Genomic DNA, 16,680 nt, shown 5'->3' with positions numbered 1-16,680 from the left:
CCTCTGAGGCCTTAAACCTCGGTGCAATTGACTTTTTTGTTTCAGTCTTTGTTTGTCTGTTTGTTGACTCTTTAGCATGAGTGTGCACTTTTTACACTAAAACATCCACAAACGACACAAATGAAGGTGGGATTAGAACGCCAGGGCACACAAATTTGGATTACCAGAGATTTAGGGAGATTTCCTTTTCCTTCCATTTTGCTATTTTATTTATTTGATTCTTTTTAAATGTTTAAATGTGTTATTGACTTTATTGACAATGGCTAGCCTTGGGATACGTTAGCATCCACTTTCTACCAGGTCCGTCTTCTGAGTTCCAATTGGACACACTGTATTTTAGCTTCATGCTAGCTAACTAATTAGCTGAGCTGTTATGTGCTAACTAGCTAAATTGTGGAGGGCAGCGTTACACCTCTGCCAGAACATATTAGAACAAGAAGAACTCGCTAAATAGCTGAGTATAAGAGCTGTTACTTGTGAGCTAGCTAACTAGCTGAGCTGTTTCATGCTCGTTAGCTTTTCTTCTCTGTCTCCTGCTCAGTTGGCACATGTGAAACGAAGGTGCTGCTGGCAGTGAAATGAAGGTGGGATTAGCATGTCAGACCTCGACCTTCACAAATCAAATCTAACGTCTGCATTTTTATAGTCTTGTGTACAATTCACAATTCCTTTATTCTTTTAGTTTTTAAATGTCATTTATTGACTTTATTTGGCCTGAAAAAGTTAGACTCAGCCTTAAACATGTGACGTGTGTCATTGTAGAACGTCAACTCATCTTCAGACCCATTCAAACCTTCAAGAAGTGGAGAAAAACACCTTTATTTCTGTTGATATCGTGGTTATTTGGTGCACATTCCCACATGTATGACGAAAGTGTGATCACCGTGTTTTCTCGGTGGCTCTCCTGCTGCTCTGAGGCGTCACGTTGAAAGAAAAACAATTTTTTTTCCCTCACTATTACAAAATATCACTGTGTCATTTTCTGTTTATTCTCTGTCAGGTTTCCTCTCTCTCTTCACATATGTTAGCTCTTCCTCTCTCTCTGGATTCTGCTGTAACTCATCGTGAGGAGGGTTTTCCTCGCTGGGTCACCCTCGTATACAATGACAAAAATAAAGGATCTGATGTTTAATCCTATATAATGTAAAAAAAAAAAAAACCCCGTGACACTGCAGCTTGGTGGAATATATCATTGTAGATGTGGTGCATGGATAAACTGCTGAAAAAGAACAATAAACTTCATCAAGCCATTTGTGTCTGTGAGCTGGATTCAAATAAACAACGTATATCATACACTAAGTCTCTCAACATGTAGAGCCACTTTTTTAAGATGGCAAACTATAAATTGTGAGATTTGTGGGTAATGTAGCAACTAATTTATGGTAATGTTAAGGAAATATTAGGTGATTTATTTATCTGTTATTTAAAACATATAACAAATATCCTGTGACCCATCTGTGTGTCCTGATCCAGCCTTTGGGAACCACTAATACACAGTATATATGTGATGAAAAATATCATTATATTTAACTGTGTGTCCACATGATGATATTAAAATTAAATTAACTTTGATTGATTGACGAGGTAAATATAAATAATTTGAGAGTTTGCTTTAAAATAACAATTAAACAGTTTTGTAATATTCCTTATACTCGATGATGTTTCATTGATGAAAAACACATATTTGGAACACATGTGTTGGCAAAACTCATAAAATGTATGTCGGCTCAAGTCTGCGATATCTTAAGAACACGTTCACGTCTTTATCTCACTGTTAGAAGAAAATCGGTGATTATAGCTTGCAGGGACACAGGAGCTGCTGGTCTACTGCTATCTCATGTGGTCACTTTGTGTCACTGATGTAAATCTGAACAAAGGATTTTAAATGCCGAAGTGACAAAATAAGACATTTGAACTTAGTGATGGGGGCAGCAGTGGCTCAACAACTCCTATGTGCTGTGATGTTAAAATCACTGATTTTCACTATGGGGTTTGGTGTGGACAGAAAAAGAGAATTATCATGACTGTAGATGCACAGTACACCCACTGCTTTTATTTTGAAAAGCCTTCCGCGCGGAAGTTGTGATCTCGTTGGTTTGCCGGTTTCCGGAGCCTTTTGACGTGATCCGACTGGCGCGTGCACATCGATTTTCGCGACTTCACTGGACGCAGGAAAACGATTCGCTTGTTTTTGGAAGTTGGGTTTTTTTTGTTCACAGGTTCTTCATTTAACGCCGCACGTCTGTTATTTTACGGTGTTTTGTCGCGCTTGTCCTCGCGGTAGCTAACGTTAGCCGCGTTAGCCTGGCGCGGGTCGTGGCCTGAGGTAAGTCCTCTGCGTAGCATTAGCTTAGCTTCAGTAAAAAAAAAACAACAACGTGACTTTAGCTGAAATATCGTGGTCTTTAATACTAAATGAACAACTTACACCTGCTGTATCACCACGAAGCATTTTTTAATGCATTATATTTAAATTCAGTTAAGAATTAGTGTTGAAAATGTATTTTTATTAATCCTTTATGCATTATTAAGTGATTTTCGACTGTTTTAGCGACTTTCATCACCCTGAAGCCGACACTAAATTAAAGCAAAAATGTATATATTTGTATAGAAATATCAAGTCAAACTTTATATAAACCATGTTAGAAAATCACTACAAATTGTGCATTTATTTTTTATATACATTATTGTTGTACATACAGTTGTATTATTTATTCTGTCAGCCAAATGTGACTTTTGCAAGAATCTGGACATTTCCTTAAACGTTTCCGTCACTTCCTCAAGTCAACTTATCAACTCAGATAAAGATGTGCAGTAAAAAAAAAACTCTTATCACCTGTTTTTGGGCAATGTATGGATATTATATTTATATGGTGACACTAGACAAGATATGGTCTTAGATTTCAGATATCGTATTGTGATAAACGCGGTTTGATTCAATATTTATTGAATAAATATGTGAAATACTAAATGTTATATATACTGTATTGACTAAAACAAAACATGTAATAACTCAAAATCATAAACAGTAGAGATTATAGATTATATTTTATTTTACAGTGTATTGTCACTCTCAAAGTTTTCATGAGTTCAGAGAAACATCCTGTATATTTATCAGGATAAACATCCTGTATATACTGTATGTCAGGATACAGACTCAAAATATACACATTATTTACAAGACATATTGCCCTGCCTTACAGAAATATTGATATCATGTATATCTTGATATACATATATGTATATATATACATACATACATATATATGTATGTATGTATGTATATATACAATTATATATTATCGATATTGATTGAAAGCGTATGAATTTACTGATCAAAAATGTCTCCTTTTATTAAAGATTTACAAGATGTCAAGACCACGGTCTCCTCACTACAGGTAAATGTGTTGCCATCATTTTTTAATATACATGAGTCTAAAATTATAAAACCTGTTTTTAATTAGTTTCCTCTTAAATACTTTTTTTCCCAGGAGGTTTCCATGGGAGGAAGCCAGCTTTGATTCTCATAAAGTAATTGCAGGCCTGGGCGGGAATCCACAGGACAGAAGTCATCGGCCCAGACACAAACCCGAAGAACACTGGGACTGTGTGAGGGAGGACCTGTACCCAGAGTCCCAGAGAAGATCACCTCCTCTACGAGACGACCGCAAGCCCGGACACCAGCGACGTCCAGACAAGGACGAGTTCTACCAAAGGGCGACGCCGTCACCTCATTATGAAGGCACGAGTTTCGACGAACGGAGGCTTCCCCCGCTGAGAAACGCTGCAGGAGACGGAGACAAATGCAGAGAGCAATTGTGGTTGGTTAGGGAAAGACTGCCACAGGCGCCAAGGTCTCACTCTGACCATCAACACAGAGAAGCAGGGAGGAACTGGAGCGAGGAACAGGGCCGAGGTCAAGGCAAGTTCAGGGACCTCAGTCCAGCGGTGAGAGGAGACGACCTTAGGGGAGCAGGTAGGGAACGAGGTAGGAGGAATGCACAGTGTCCCAACAGAGATCGACGAAGGGAGGAGCCACATCAAGAGAGGAGCCCCGCCTTTAAGAAGCAAAGAAGAGAAACGGACGACACCAACAATCACCTGGGGTAAATTTGCATTGCAGCAATATCGAAAGAAAGAAAAAAAAAGAAACGGAAGAAATCAGGGGATTCTGATCTGATCTTACGTGTTATTTCTCCACTGTTCGTCGTCAACCTTAATTTCCCATTAGAGAAAAATACTAATCTGAGAAATATCACATGATTTACTTTTCTTTCCTTTGCAAATTTGTCTGGTAATATAACAGACACACAGGGATTAAAGTTCTCCGTCACTATCATGGATGGTTCTTAAACAGTCTTAACATTTAAGTGTTATCTTCTGGTAAAGAGAAGAAACACAAGAGGAAAATACAAGTACATTTACGTACAATTTCTGCTTTAAAACTGATATGTTGAACATGTAAAAAAAAAAAAGTATAAAAGAAGATATAGACATTACTCGTCTCACTGCAGCATTTTACAAGGTTAGAGTTGGTCTTGACAAATGGCGAGGGCCAGTATTTCAAAAACTACATCAAAGGAAATGTTATAGAATAATTGTAGAGGATTTTTCTTGGTGTCACTTGAACATTTCCCCATCCTTTGACCAAATTATAGGGAGTACTTTGTTGTTTTCAAATATCATGAATAGTGCCACTCGATGTTGAAATCCTCCAGGGGGAAAAACCTGCCAAACAGGCTGAAACTACGCCAACAACACCGTGAAAAATGTTAAGAGCCACCTGAATTGTGGTGTGAGAGGAATGGACTGACCACAGTAACACAAAAAGAAAAATGTCCTTTAGTCCCTGTGCTAATCTTATTTTGGACATACTCTAGTTTTGTTAAATCAAATTCTTGGGATAATGACACAGACAGACAAAAATAAGAAGCCAATGTCAAGTTTGAATTTAAAACCACCGGTATCCTCTCGTATCACTGCTGAACCATGTCACCTCCTCTTATGCTGTCACAGGTACAGGAATGAGGAGGACTTTCGGGATCAGCATTACTCCGTGGACATGTCCAGAGATAGGTTTGGAGGAGACGCTCACACAAGCATGCAGCCCGTTAGGCCGCTGATCATTGAACATGATCACGGTATTGTAGAGAGCAGGAAATCACCACAGTGGGAACAGTTGGATGATCGCAGAGATCTCAATTTCAATCGTCAAAGGGGTCCTCGTCCACTCCTGTCCTTACCGCAGCGTCTTAAGAAGCCAGAGAACCGCTCGGATGATCGAGAAGACGTGCAAGGACGCAATTTTCAAGAAACCTGGAGAGAATCCAATCATCTTGAGTCAAGGAGGAGCCCTGCGTTGAATGATAGAGCCAACGCCCTGGGACACGAGAAACGTGATGGGTCTTTGAGCCACAGGTGGAGGGGATCTTCTCAACCCCTAAGAGGGAGCTTGAACCGTGGACAAGATGCAAGGACAACACCGCCACTCAGAAACCAACCGCGTTCACAGCAGTCGCCCCAGGTATTCCAAGGTCTTCCCCGTGAAGAGCAAAGACCAGGGTACAGAGCGATCAGAGAAGATGGTTACGATGATCCCATCGCAGTGGAGCAAGACCACACAGCAGTAGTCTGGCAACCTGACAGATCCAGAAGTCTGGACCAACACTTTCAGAGGGATGATCTGGATCCTAAAATGCCCCGTGGATGGTCTGAGAAGAGAAGCAACAGCAGCAACATGGCCTCTGCTAATGAGGAAACCTTGACCATCAAAGTGGACATGAGCCGACCTGTGAAGCAGAACAGGTAGAGTATTGATTTAATCAGAATATCAAGGGTGAGTGGGGAGAGTTCACACTTCTGTTTCTAACTTACCTGAATGACTGCAGGAGACAAACGGAAATTGAAAGATAATTTTCATTGAACTGGATTTGTCTGAAGTGGATCCACATTTTGTGACTTCCCGAATCTTTCCATGAACTGCTTCATGGCTGTGAGGCACAAGCATTCATGTGTTCCTTACCCAATCAAGATTCCTCTCACAAAGTCACTTTCTCATGAAGACCCAGGTAAAACCTGAAGACGTCAACCTGAAGCTGAGATTTGGGAGCATTTTTGGGACAGTGACAACCTTGGAAACCAGAAAGCAAAACAGATCTGATTCTGCATAAATGTGTGAACCCACTGGACACTGCACACATTGAAGAATTGGCTGGGAAAGAAATGCACTCGTGAAATTCAAGGACTTGGTATTCATTGGAGAAGAGTCAAGACAACATATGAGCAAAGAACTTCTTCTGCCTTTGCTTTGTCAAAGAAATGAAGGAGCTGTTATGAAGAACAAGACCAGACAACATGAAATGGTGAGAAGACCACCACGATGAGTATGGTGAAGGGAATGATCTTATTTTGTGTCATTTGGAAAACTGGAAAGGGGAATGGCTTTTACAGGATTTTACCAAATGGCAGCAGGTGTAAACTTCACTGTCCAGACGAGGTCTCTGTTCTTCAGATGGATCTTAGAAGAAGCAGGTGAAGCAGGACCAGGCAGATGTGGATGTTGTCACTGTGAAACCAAATAATCTGGAAAAACATCTGGCCCTGATGACCTCCTGTATCTGGCATCCAAACAACACTTTTCAATGAAGGGAACCTGTGGTCTGAGGTGGTCTGGTTTGATGTGAAATACCAGATGTTTCAGTTTTGGAGCAAACATCAAAATTGATTCTTGATTGACTGAGATCATCTGCAAAATAAACATCGTTACACAACAAAATTTTTCCCCATGTTTCAGTGGAAACCCGCTCCTGACTTGCGTCACAACTGCTGCCTCTGGTGGAGATGATTCTGCCTCTGATTGATCTAAAGAAACGCCATCATCTCGAAGATAAAGCCATGAGGCGTGACAACAGGGAAACCGAGGAAACGTCTTGGATGTTTCAGAAGGGAAGTGAATGACTGTCGGCTAAGATGGATGGAGCTCTCTGAAAGCACATATTCAAGTCAGACAGGACTGATCCTTTGTCTTCTTGGAAGAGTAATCCGGAGTTGCGAGATGATGCTTTGAAGACGAGAGAATTTCTGAGGCTTGATGGTACAAAAAAGAAGACGTCGTGGGTCAAACTGGAAGAACAGCGCTAAGATGTTCTTGAAGATCCAAGAATATTTGTGCAGATCAAGAAGATTCTCTTGAGATTTGCTCCTAGAATGTTTCAGTGTTAAATCACAGTGTTGCTTTGCAAAGAAGATTCAGACAAGGTTGACCTGAGTCTGAGTCCAAGATGGCAAAAAGACCTGGATGCCATCCAGTCAGAGGGATTACAGATTTTTCACTTTCAGAGCCTCAGTTGTTAACAGGAAAATGAAGCTGTCACTATCATCACAACATGAGTGGGAAATGATCAAGATTCAAAGCCATGAAGATAAATATCACTTCTGTTGAAGGAAGAAGAAGAAAAGGAGTCATGAACTAAAACAAAAATGGATGAATTGTAGATATGTCTTACAAGAAGTTAAATCAAAGTTTGGATGGAAATCGGACACGGGAGAATTCTGAGCCACATGCACAGTTTGTGATGATGGAGGAGCAGGTCGGAGCAATGTCAACGTTGTCAGCGCTTATGTTTGGACAAGTTGATTCCATGACCATGAAAATCATTATGTTTGAAAGGAGAAGTTGAAGTTGTCAAAGCACAAAATCACTGAGAAGTTCAATCACCCAAAGAATTGTCAGGACTACAACAAGATTCTGACGTCATGAATAATGTCCGAGGTTTGGCTTTAGAAGGAAACGAAGCCCACAAGCTCCAAGTGAAGTTCTGAAGCAGAAGTTGTAAAACACCATCTTTCTCCTCTACGTGAAACTCGACTGGTTAAAATAACCCAGTGAATGGAGGAATGAAGCCACTTTGCTGAAGACTGAGTCAATTAAGAGAAAAGAAGTGTGAACTTTCACCCTGTGTTTAACTCACCTGGTCTCCTCCAGTGCTGTCACTCTAAGCCCCTCCATATTTATATCCAAATAAAACATCTAAATTTGTTTAATCCTGCGTATGTAAGAGATTGAACCGCCCCCTTTTTCTAGTCAACATAAAGGTGTTTATGTAAACATTGTCGGTTGAGATCACACGCAAGGTAAGTGTGTGCGGTAAGGTAAAGCTGTTGATTTATTCATCCTCTTGTGTTGGTGAAGTTATTTTAAAAATATACAAAGCTAGCTGAACCAGTGAAGTTTTTCAGTTAAACTGTAAACACTGCAAGTTCTCCTGTCCCTCAATTAAAGCAGAACTTTGCAAGTCTGCAACAAGACATTTAACCATCTCAATGACTCTGAAGCTGTTAAATTACGGTCAAAGTCCTGCAAAGTTCTGCTTTAACGTCATGTGACTCAGGAAACCAACGTGAGCTAATTTTCCATCATTTTTGAGTCGACACAAGCTCCTTCACTGCATGTTTACCCACCGTCTTTCTCCTCTGTAGCTCGCTGCTGTACTCTTCAGACAGGCAGCTCTCGTTGGACCTGGTCAATGTGGGTCGCCAGCGTCTGGACTTCCTGCCCATGTTGGAACATTCGGGGACGTACAGAGAGACGGCCACGCACACAGGGACGTTTGCCCAGGAGATCATCACGCTGGTGCACCATGTCAAAGGTCAGCGTCGTGTTTACTGTGGTTGAACAACAAGCTTTCATCTTTTATGAAGTAAAAACCTAGAACGTGAGATACATTTGAACTAGTTTGAAAGCTGTCACGTTTTATGGATGGAAATTAAAACTGTAACCAAGTCATTGACCATTGACTGCCATAAATTCTAAAAATAAGCATCTGCCATATAAAAAAACTACATCAGAATATACACTACAGTCTAGAAGTCAGAGGGAGCTCTGGGCCCATCAAAGAAATTAGACAGCAATGTTGTTTTTGTCATGAAAATGGACGACGCGGTTGCTAAAACACCGTCTTTCCGATCCGACAAACGCGTCACTGAAGCGTCTAAAAAGTGGCATGTGGAAATATTCTGTGGTTTTCACCACAGATGGAAAAGGGATTTGCCAAGCCTAACCCTCGTCATGTTCATGCGAGGGAAATGTCCGCATGTCTTTGAAGGAGGAGGATGTTTGAGTTTGAACTCGATTAATGGGCGAAAAAGGGACAATGCTAATAAGGACGTTATCTGTAGTTGGTGGAAATGATTTTAAACTAGCAATGTAGTTGTAGATGAATTGTACGACACTGTGTGTTGAAGTTTATTTGAAGCCTGACTGCAGTGTTTGTTGTTGTGTTACAGCTGAGTATTTTGAGAATTGAGAGGAAACATAAATTAAAAGGTTTATTGTTGAAGCAACAAGTACAGAACACAGCGGAGTGAAACTAGCCTTGCGGCAATGTCATCTCAGGAGAGCACTATTATAGTCTGTATGTGTATTTGTTGAAGTGTGGTTGGTTCAATAGGTGACAGGGATGAGCCGCGGTTTAGTTGTAGCGCTCCCTTGTTGGCGCTACGAGAGGCAGTATTTGTGTCAAAATATCATTTTAGATGAATGATTGTCTTGCCCTATAAACATGTGCACAAATATCACACGCTAATCACATAAATCTGTTTTTTGAATGAAAATTAGAAGAATGATTTAAAAACGTCCGTTCCCTTTGACATCGCAAATTATACCGCAATTGCAATTCCTGTCAAAATAATCGCAATTAAAAATATTTATTGGAAATGGTTCAGCCCTTGTTGGCGCACATGCTACGTCCCCGGCAATCACAGTGAGCCGTGCCCAGTCTGGTGCCGCCCTCCCAGCAGCTGCTCTGTAGGACTGGTGCTGTGTAAGCTTGAGTTATTGTTTTAGGTCTTTCTCTGTCTCGGTGACTCCTCTTTGAGTGTTCATCCAAGGTGGCGTGCATGCAGTGTTCAACTTTTCTAGCTTAGTTTTGAGCATAAAGCAAATGTGTAAATGTGTATTTAAAGTGTTAGTGTATAAAAGATATGCTCCCACATATTTGTTTGTGTTTCCATTGCGAATAGTTCCAAAATATCTGGCACCAAGTGTTCCATTTTTCAGTACATTTCCCCTGTGGTACCAGAGTAATGGTACGGTCCAGTATAGGTGGAGCTCTCCTGCAATCTGTGTTTCCTTGACAAAGACACAAGCTGTTTTCGTTGTTAGTGCACTGATACAATGTCACTAGTTAATATTTAGATAATATTTTGATGTTTTAAATCAATTAGTATTGAGATGAAGCTTGACCTAATAAACTTTGAGGAAAACCACAGATACTGTCCATTTTAACATTTTGTTGTACGACTTGTTTTTATTTGTGAAGTTTTTATATTTTATTGTTTTTTTTTTAGGTCCTCTGTTTCTATATTTTATTTCTCTATGTACAACTGTTGTTCACTGCCTATCTCAATGACTGTGATGTAAATGTGGCTCACGGTTGTTTTTCTGTCTCGTGTGCATTGACAGAACATTACTTCAGAGGCGACGACGTCACTCTGAACAAGCGTTTCTCGGCTCCTCAGAAAGGCGGCTACGCTGAAGAAGAGACGACGGAGCTGACACTGGACGAGAGGTTCAGTTCAAACCGGTGAGTCTGGACGTCTGCGGCTTTAACTAAAGAGAAATCCTCAAACATTGAAATAATTTTTCTTATTATTTTCTTGTCTGCAGAGGTTTCAGCCTCAATATCAACTCTCTGCTCGATGAGGAGGAGGAGGAGCCTCTCTTCTCCAGGCTGGGATCAGTACAGGTGAACTAACTAGAGTTGTTCCGATACCAGTATCGGAAATGCCTCTGATACTGCAGAAAATGTCGGTATCGGCGGGTACTGGAGTCCATGCACTGATCCGATACCACGTAATTTATTACAGCTCCATTAGCTCTGACACGGTTCTTCTTCGCCCCTCTTTAAACAGTTGCTCTGTGCTGTTTTAGAGGTGTGCAGAAGAACTGATCACCCGACACCTATAGACAAGTCGGCGGTTTGGCAGTATTTACCAGTTAGCTCTGTTAGCGTTGTTAGCTGCGCTATCTCCGTTAGCGAGCCTACAGTCAAACTGGAGCGGCCGGTTTATTAAACGAAAAGAGCAGCGCTACAACTAACCAGCGTACCTGTGTCCTGGGTATGTATGCCTCTGTTTTTAAAGTTTAGCGTTACTTCAGTTACTTCAGAGACTCATTATAACAATCTGGAGTCATGTAAAAATGATGTCACGCGCCCTTTCCCGGTCAGTCGTCAAACATGAAGCTCTGCCAGTGCTGCGGTGTTTGGACCAGAGTCAAAACAAACGTACAAGCTGAAAAACGAAATATCATATCACTGGTAAAAATAAATGGTGTCCATTTGCTGTATTCGTTCATGTTTTACAGAGGGTTTAACCTGAGCCAAACCTTACCACCAATGATAATCATATCAGTCATGCAGGCGTAGTATGATATATTTTTTTTTATAACACACTGGTATCGGTATCGGTACTCTGTATCGGCCGATACCCACAGCACAAGTATCGGAATAGGTATCGGGAGGGAAAAAATCTCTAGAACTAACGAGTCCTTCTTTGTGACTCGGTTTGTTTACACTGCCATGTTGGAAGGAAAGAGTCTCAGTGTGTGTGTGTGTGTGTGTGTGTGTGTGATGACAGGGTTTGAACCAGCAGCCTGTGCGTGGCCCCGGGGACCTGAGGCACGACCTGGAGAGGAGGAGGCAGGAGAGACTAGAGGGGGTGAAGGTCACGATACCAGGGGGCAGCATGTCACAGCGCCTCCATGGGCCTGTCAGGTGATAACTACACTTGCAAACTGTCTATAATGTCCATTCTACTTCAACTCATTTCTTTATAATCTTAGTGTTAATATCTTTATATATTGTACATTTTTGATAATGCTTGTTATTATTTATTTTCTTTATCTTAATTGTCTTTGCTGCTGTAATAATGTAAATTTCAAATAAAGGACGATATTATCTTACTCATGCAGCATCCTTGATCTCAACCATTGCAGAGGCGTACAGTGCCACCCAGTGTACAAACTGTGAACTGCAAACATATCACTCTGTGTTTGGCTTCTACATTTAAATTCATAAAAATAATGATGAAGAAATTATTTCATCATAAAAATATTCTGATTTCCTGGAAAGTGAAAGAGATATGTCACAGCTTTGATAATTCAGTTTTTTTAATTTTTTAAAAAACACCACTAGTTTCAGGTTTTGGAAAATTTAAACCACATTTTTTTGGAATAAACTGCTCCTCAATTGACGGTGAAAATGATCGTCACTGAACAAAGCCCCCCTCAGTTAGTTACTCAGTGTTTTTCTCTGTCATTAACCAAACTTTAAATGTGAGGACGTTCAGCTGAACTGATGCATCATTTCTCCCTCAGTGACTGATGTTTATCTACATGTTGTCACTGGGATGTTGTTGTGTTGTCAGTGAAGCAGCTGTGCAGTACAGTGACGACATGTCTCCACTGGAAGACGATGACGGTTTCTCCTCATGGTCTGAGGAGCAGAGCAGGAGAGCAGAGGGAAACACTGTGGTGAGAGAAGAAGGAAACACACACACACACACACTCAAGGTCAAATGTTCTTCTCTAAAACTCGGTCTTTGTTTTCTAAGCTGATCCTTTTTTTTATACCAATCTTTTTATTAGTTTTTTCTTCTCTAGACAAAACAATTTAATATACACAAGGCAGTATTAACATAACATATGCATGGTAAACTGAAGCTTATCAAGAAAGAAAGGAAAAGAAAACCCCAACAATAACTCCCATACCCTCCCAATGCCCACCCTCCAACTTCCCGATGAGTGTTATGGTGAAGTTACCACTGAATGGTGGTTAGTGCAGGTACAACATGACATACACATACATTCATACAGAATAAACATTCATACACACGTACATGAATTAAAAAAAACCCCACCAATGACTGAAAATAATTAATTAAATACATAAAATAGGAAATAAAATAAAAAAAATAGGGGGGGGGGTTTCACTCCATTGTTCAACTCTGCCTAAGGGGTGGACTGGCTTGTCGCTAATCAGGGCAAACAGAGGATCCCAGGTCCTCCGAAAGGATGTCACAGATCCCATTTGTGAGGATCTCAACTTCTCTAGCTATAGACAACGTAAAACTTCCTGTATCCATCTATTATCAGTTGGGGGTAAGCCTCCTTCCATTTGAGAAGAATACTACGCCTGGCTACCAGAGTGGTGAAGACAATGACACGTTTGCAGTACCAGACAAGTTTTCAGTTGGTGGTAGACCAAAAAGGGCAGTGGGGGGGGTTCGGCTCCAAAATCACGTCAAAGGTCTGTTCAAGTCTTAAATATAGCTGACCAGAAGTTAAACAGCCTTGAACACGACCAGAACATGTGCGAATGGTCAGCTGGAGACTGTTTGCAACGGTTACAAGCATCGCTGTGATCAAAATATATTCTAGCCAATTTAGCATTGGGATAGTGGGCTCTATGGAGCACTTTACATTTTAAAAGGCCATGTCTGGCACATATGGATGAGGAGTGGACCAGTTTTAAAACGCTTCTCCACTGGTCGTCATCTATGCCCACCCCTAATTCCTGCTCCCACAGACCCTTAAGTGATGCCGTGGGGACCGGACACAAGAGGCCGATTCTGTTATAGATGGTGGAAATCAGTCCTTTCTGATCAGCATCAAGGGAGAGAAAATTGGTCAATTTCCGCTTCGGGGGGCGGTTCTTAAAGTGTGGAAACTGCTTTTAAATGAAGTGTCTCACTTGGAGGAATCTAAAAAAGTGGCTATTGGGCAAATTGTACTTAGCTGACAAAGACACAAAAGACGAAAAGGTGTCCCTCTCGTACAAGTCGTTAAGTGTTTTGAGGCCTTTGTTCGACCATGTATGAAAAGTGGGGTCGGGTCAGAGCAGGAGGGGAGAAATGAGTGATTATTCAAGATTGGTTTACGTGCCGAAGCCCTAAGCAGACCGTGTTGTTTCCTCAACTGAAGCCAAGACCTGATTGTGTTGGTGACGACCGGGTTGTGCGATACCTTATGAACACATACGGACAGCTGTGAGCAAATCACAGAGTGTAGAGAGCAGTGGGATGATGACATTTCAGTGTGAGCCCATGGTGGGCAGGTGTCAGAAAGACTGCACTGGATCCAGTGTAGTAGTTTAGTGATGTTGCAGGCCCAAAGATAATGACGAAGGTTCGGAAGTGCCAATCCCCCTTCAGATTTGGGGAGCTGAAGACTGGATTTTTTGATCCGAGCTGGCTTATTCTGCCAGATAAAAGCATTGAACTGTCGGTCCAGGTTAGCAAAGAAAGATTTGTTGAGGCAGATTGGAATAAGTTGAAACAAGTACAGAAATTTGGGAAGGATAACCATCTTGACGAGATTAACCTGTCCTGCCACAGATAAAGGAAGGGCTGCCCATCTGGACAAATCCGATTTACACATGTCTAACAGTGGCTGGAAGTTTTTAGGGAACATTTCCCTGAAAGAGCTAGGAACAAATACCCCCAGATATTTAAAGGGGACATATTATACCCTATTTCCCAATTAAAATAGTTCCCTGGTGTCCTAATGAACATGTCTGTGACATGCTTTGGTCAAAAATCCATAAGGATGAAGCACCATAGCAGTTCAATGACTCTGCCAAAACCGCCCCTTTCAGAACACTCAGTTTTGTGCCTGGTCCCTTTAAATGCAAATGAGACACAGGCAAACACACACCCACTTCTTCCAGGGGGTTTCTGATTTGTACTTTTTACTGTGCTCACTCAGCTCCTGTTCCCTCCGCTCCATTCCTCTCCCCCTCCCTCCACTAGTTCTCTGACAATATCAACATGGCAGCATGCGCGGAAAACAGCGAGAGTGCCGTCACAGGAAGTGACCTCCGACACAAGAATCAAGCCGAACACTGCCGAACTGTAAATCAGTTAAAAAGACTTAGGGACAGCACCGCTGATCGCCATCGAGCTGCATAAACTGCCACATACAGCGGCAGTTTAAGCAGCTCGCCTCTCGCCGCTGGCGATCAGCGGTGCTGTCGGAAAGTGTCCGGTGGGCTCTGTCGCACTCCGGCGGTGACTCCAGGAAACCCTCGCCAAAAAGCATTTCTGCGAAAAAGGTGGAGGGAAGCGGCCTAGGGCTGGGCGGTATGGCCTTTTATTAATACCGCAATATTTCTAGGCCATGTCACGATACACGATATATATCTCGATATTTTGCCTTGGCCTTGAATTAACACTGATGCATACAATCACACCAGTATGATGATTCTATATGTCTACATTAAAACATTCTTGTTCATACTGCGTTAATATATGCTAATTTTAAACTTTCATTCGAAATCACAACTAAGTCAAAGTTAACAAAACTGTATTTATTAAACAGTGAGTGGCAGCACTTTTTTCTAGCGGGTGGTTTCTCAAATTTGACGTACCGCTACATGTTGAAGCAACGCGTCGAAATGGTGGTTTTAAAATCCGTGGCGAGGGCTTGGCGATGTTCCTCCAGGAGGCTAGCTATGGCCGACATGTTAAGCTTGCCGTCACCCCCGCTGGGGGGGATTGGGCTTGGTACACTGATCTCTCGTACCATTCCTGGTTGAATGGGATGTCATTTTTCAATGTTGTATCTCTTAGATGAATTAATGACACAGCGCACTGATTTGTTTGGGTAACAAAAGGTTGGAATTGATAAAAGTTGTGGGAGCGGGACTCACACACGCATCTACTCCATCTTACCAAACTGGAAGTCCAAAAACTAGGCTCATCATTTTTAACTGTTTTGACATGTTTTATTGTGTTTTATCTTTAAATGGTGCTTTTATTCGCTGTTGTTTCAGGCTCAGAGACAAGGAGGACTTTTCTACAGACAGAACACAGGTTTCCAGCGCAGGAACAATCGCACCGGGAACCGATTTGGACCGGTGAGGCGACAGAGCAACAACCGTAACATTAACACAGGTAACAACATCACACACACACACACACACACACACACAGACACAGACAACTACACATGGAGAGAGGACATAAGAGCACAGGGACGAATACAACTTAGTCATTTAATTCAGATAATGTTGATTAAACGTGGAAATGATGAGGTTCTCAAATGTGTTGTTTTGTCCACATAGACAAAATTCATTTCTTTGTTTTATGGAGCAAAGAAACTAGAAAATATTCACATTTATATTTAATTGATATAGATCAATCCAGATGGTTTTTATATTTGACATGACTCAGCTTTCTCTCTCTCTCTCTCTGTTTTGTTTTCTTTCTCTTTTTGTCTGTGTCTGTGTGTCTCAGGTCCTCAGTGGTGAGCAGACAGAGGACAAAGTCACTGTAACAAGATGAAGCTGTGAATGAGCCTCTGCTGCGTTTACACCTTTAGTTTCTCTCTTCTCTCTCTGGTGTTTTTTTTTGTTCAACGTCCGTTTAAAAAAAGCGTGTCACACGTTTAAAATCAGCGTTCATCAGGCAAACACTGATGTTTAATGACATCACTGTGTCTGTACATCTACACACCTGTAGGTAGCGCTGTCGTCTTTGTTTCCAGTCACACGTTAGCAAATTAAACAATGGTCAACTTTCATTTTTGTTTGTTTTTCTTTATGTAAAAGTCAATGTTTTGTCCAAAATGTTTGAAAAACTCGATTGTCCACAAATTTCCAAAATATGTTTAGAAATTAGTTT

At 41.3% G+C, this 16,680-nt stretch overlaps 1 protein-coding gene across 2 annotated transcripts; it reads left to right on the top strand.

The window, feature by feature from the left end:
- The first annotated feature begins 2,101 nt into the window (after positions 1-2,101).
- zgc:112982 (uncharacterized protein LOC503771 homolog) lies at positions 2,102-16,579 on the top strand. Of its 2 annotated transcripts, XM_058618633.1 has the most exons (11): positions 2,102-2,326; positions 3,361-3,398; positions 3,492-4,106; positions 5,017-5,805; positions 8,479-8,648; positions 10,463-10,583; positions 10,667-10,745; positions 11,638-11,774; positions 12,427-12,532; positions 15,831-15,951; positions 16,294-16,579. In XM_058618633.1, exons 2-11 carry the CDS (start codon positions 3,370-3,372, stop codon positions 16,305-16,307), a joined length of 2,181 nt encoding a protein of 726 aa, XP_058474616.1. In that variant the 5' UTR covers positions 2,102-2,326; positions 3,361-3,369; the 3' UTR covers positions 16,308-16,579. The 2 variants fall into 2 exon arrangements, 1 of the variants encoding a protein (XP_058474616.1); XR_009234006.1 differs by lacking the exon at positions 16,294-16,579 and having other exon boundaries at positions 12,432-12,532.
- Positions 16,580-16,680: the final 101 nt, after the last annotated feature.

This window comes from Solea solea, chromosome 1, assembly GCF_958295425.1.
Source record: "Solea solea chromosome 1, fSolSol10.1, whole genome shotgun sequence".
Classification (NCBI taxonomy): Eukaryota; Metazoa; Chordata; class Actinopteri; order Pleuronectiformes; family Soleidae; genus Solea; species Solea solea.
Note: the sequence above shows the minus strand (reverse complement) of the source record. Positions and strands in the feature narration are given on the sequence as shown.

Bases quoted from the DNA above. Each gene is read 5' to 3' on its own strand.
- zgc:112982 (XM_058618633.1), top strand. From the start codon at position 3,370: ATGTCAAGACCACGGTCTCCTCACTACAG. The intron at 3,399-3,491 runs GTAAATGTGTTG...TTTTTTTCCCAG, and splicing joins CCACGGTCTCCTCACTACAG to GAGGTTTCCATGGGAGGAAG. The intron at 8,649-10,462 runs GTCAGCGTCGTG...GTGCATTGACAG, and splicing joins GCTGGTGCACCATGTCAAAG to AACATTACTTCAGAGGCGAC.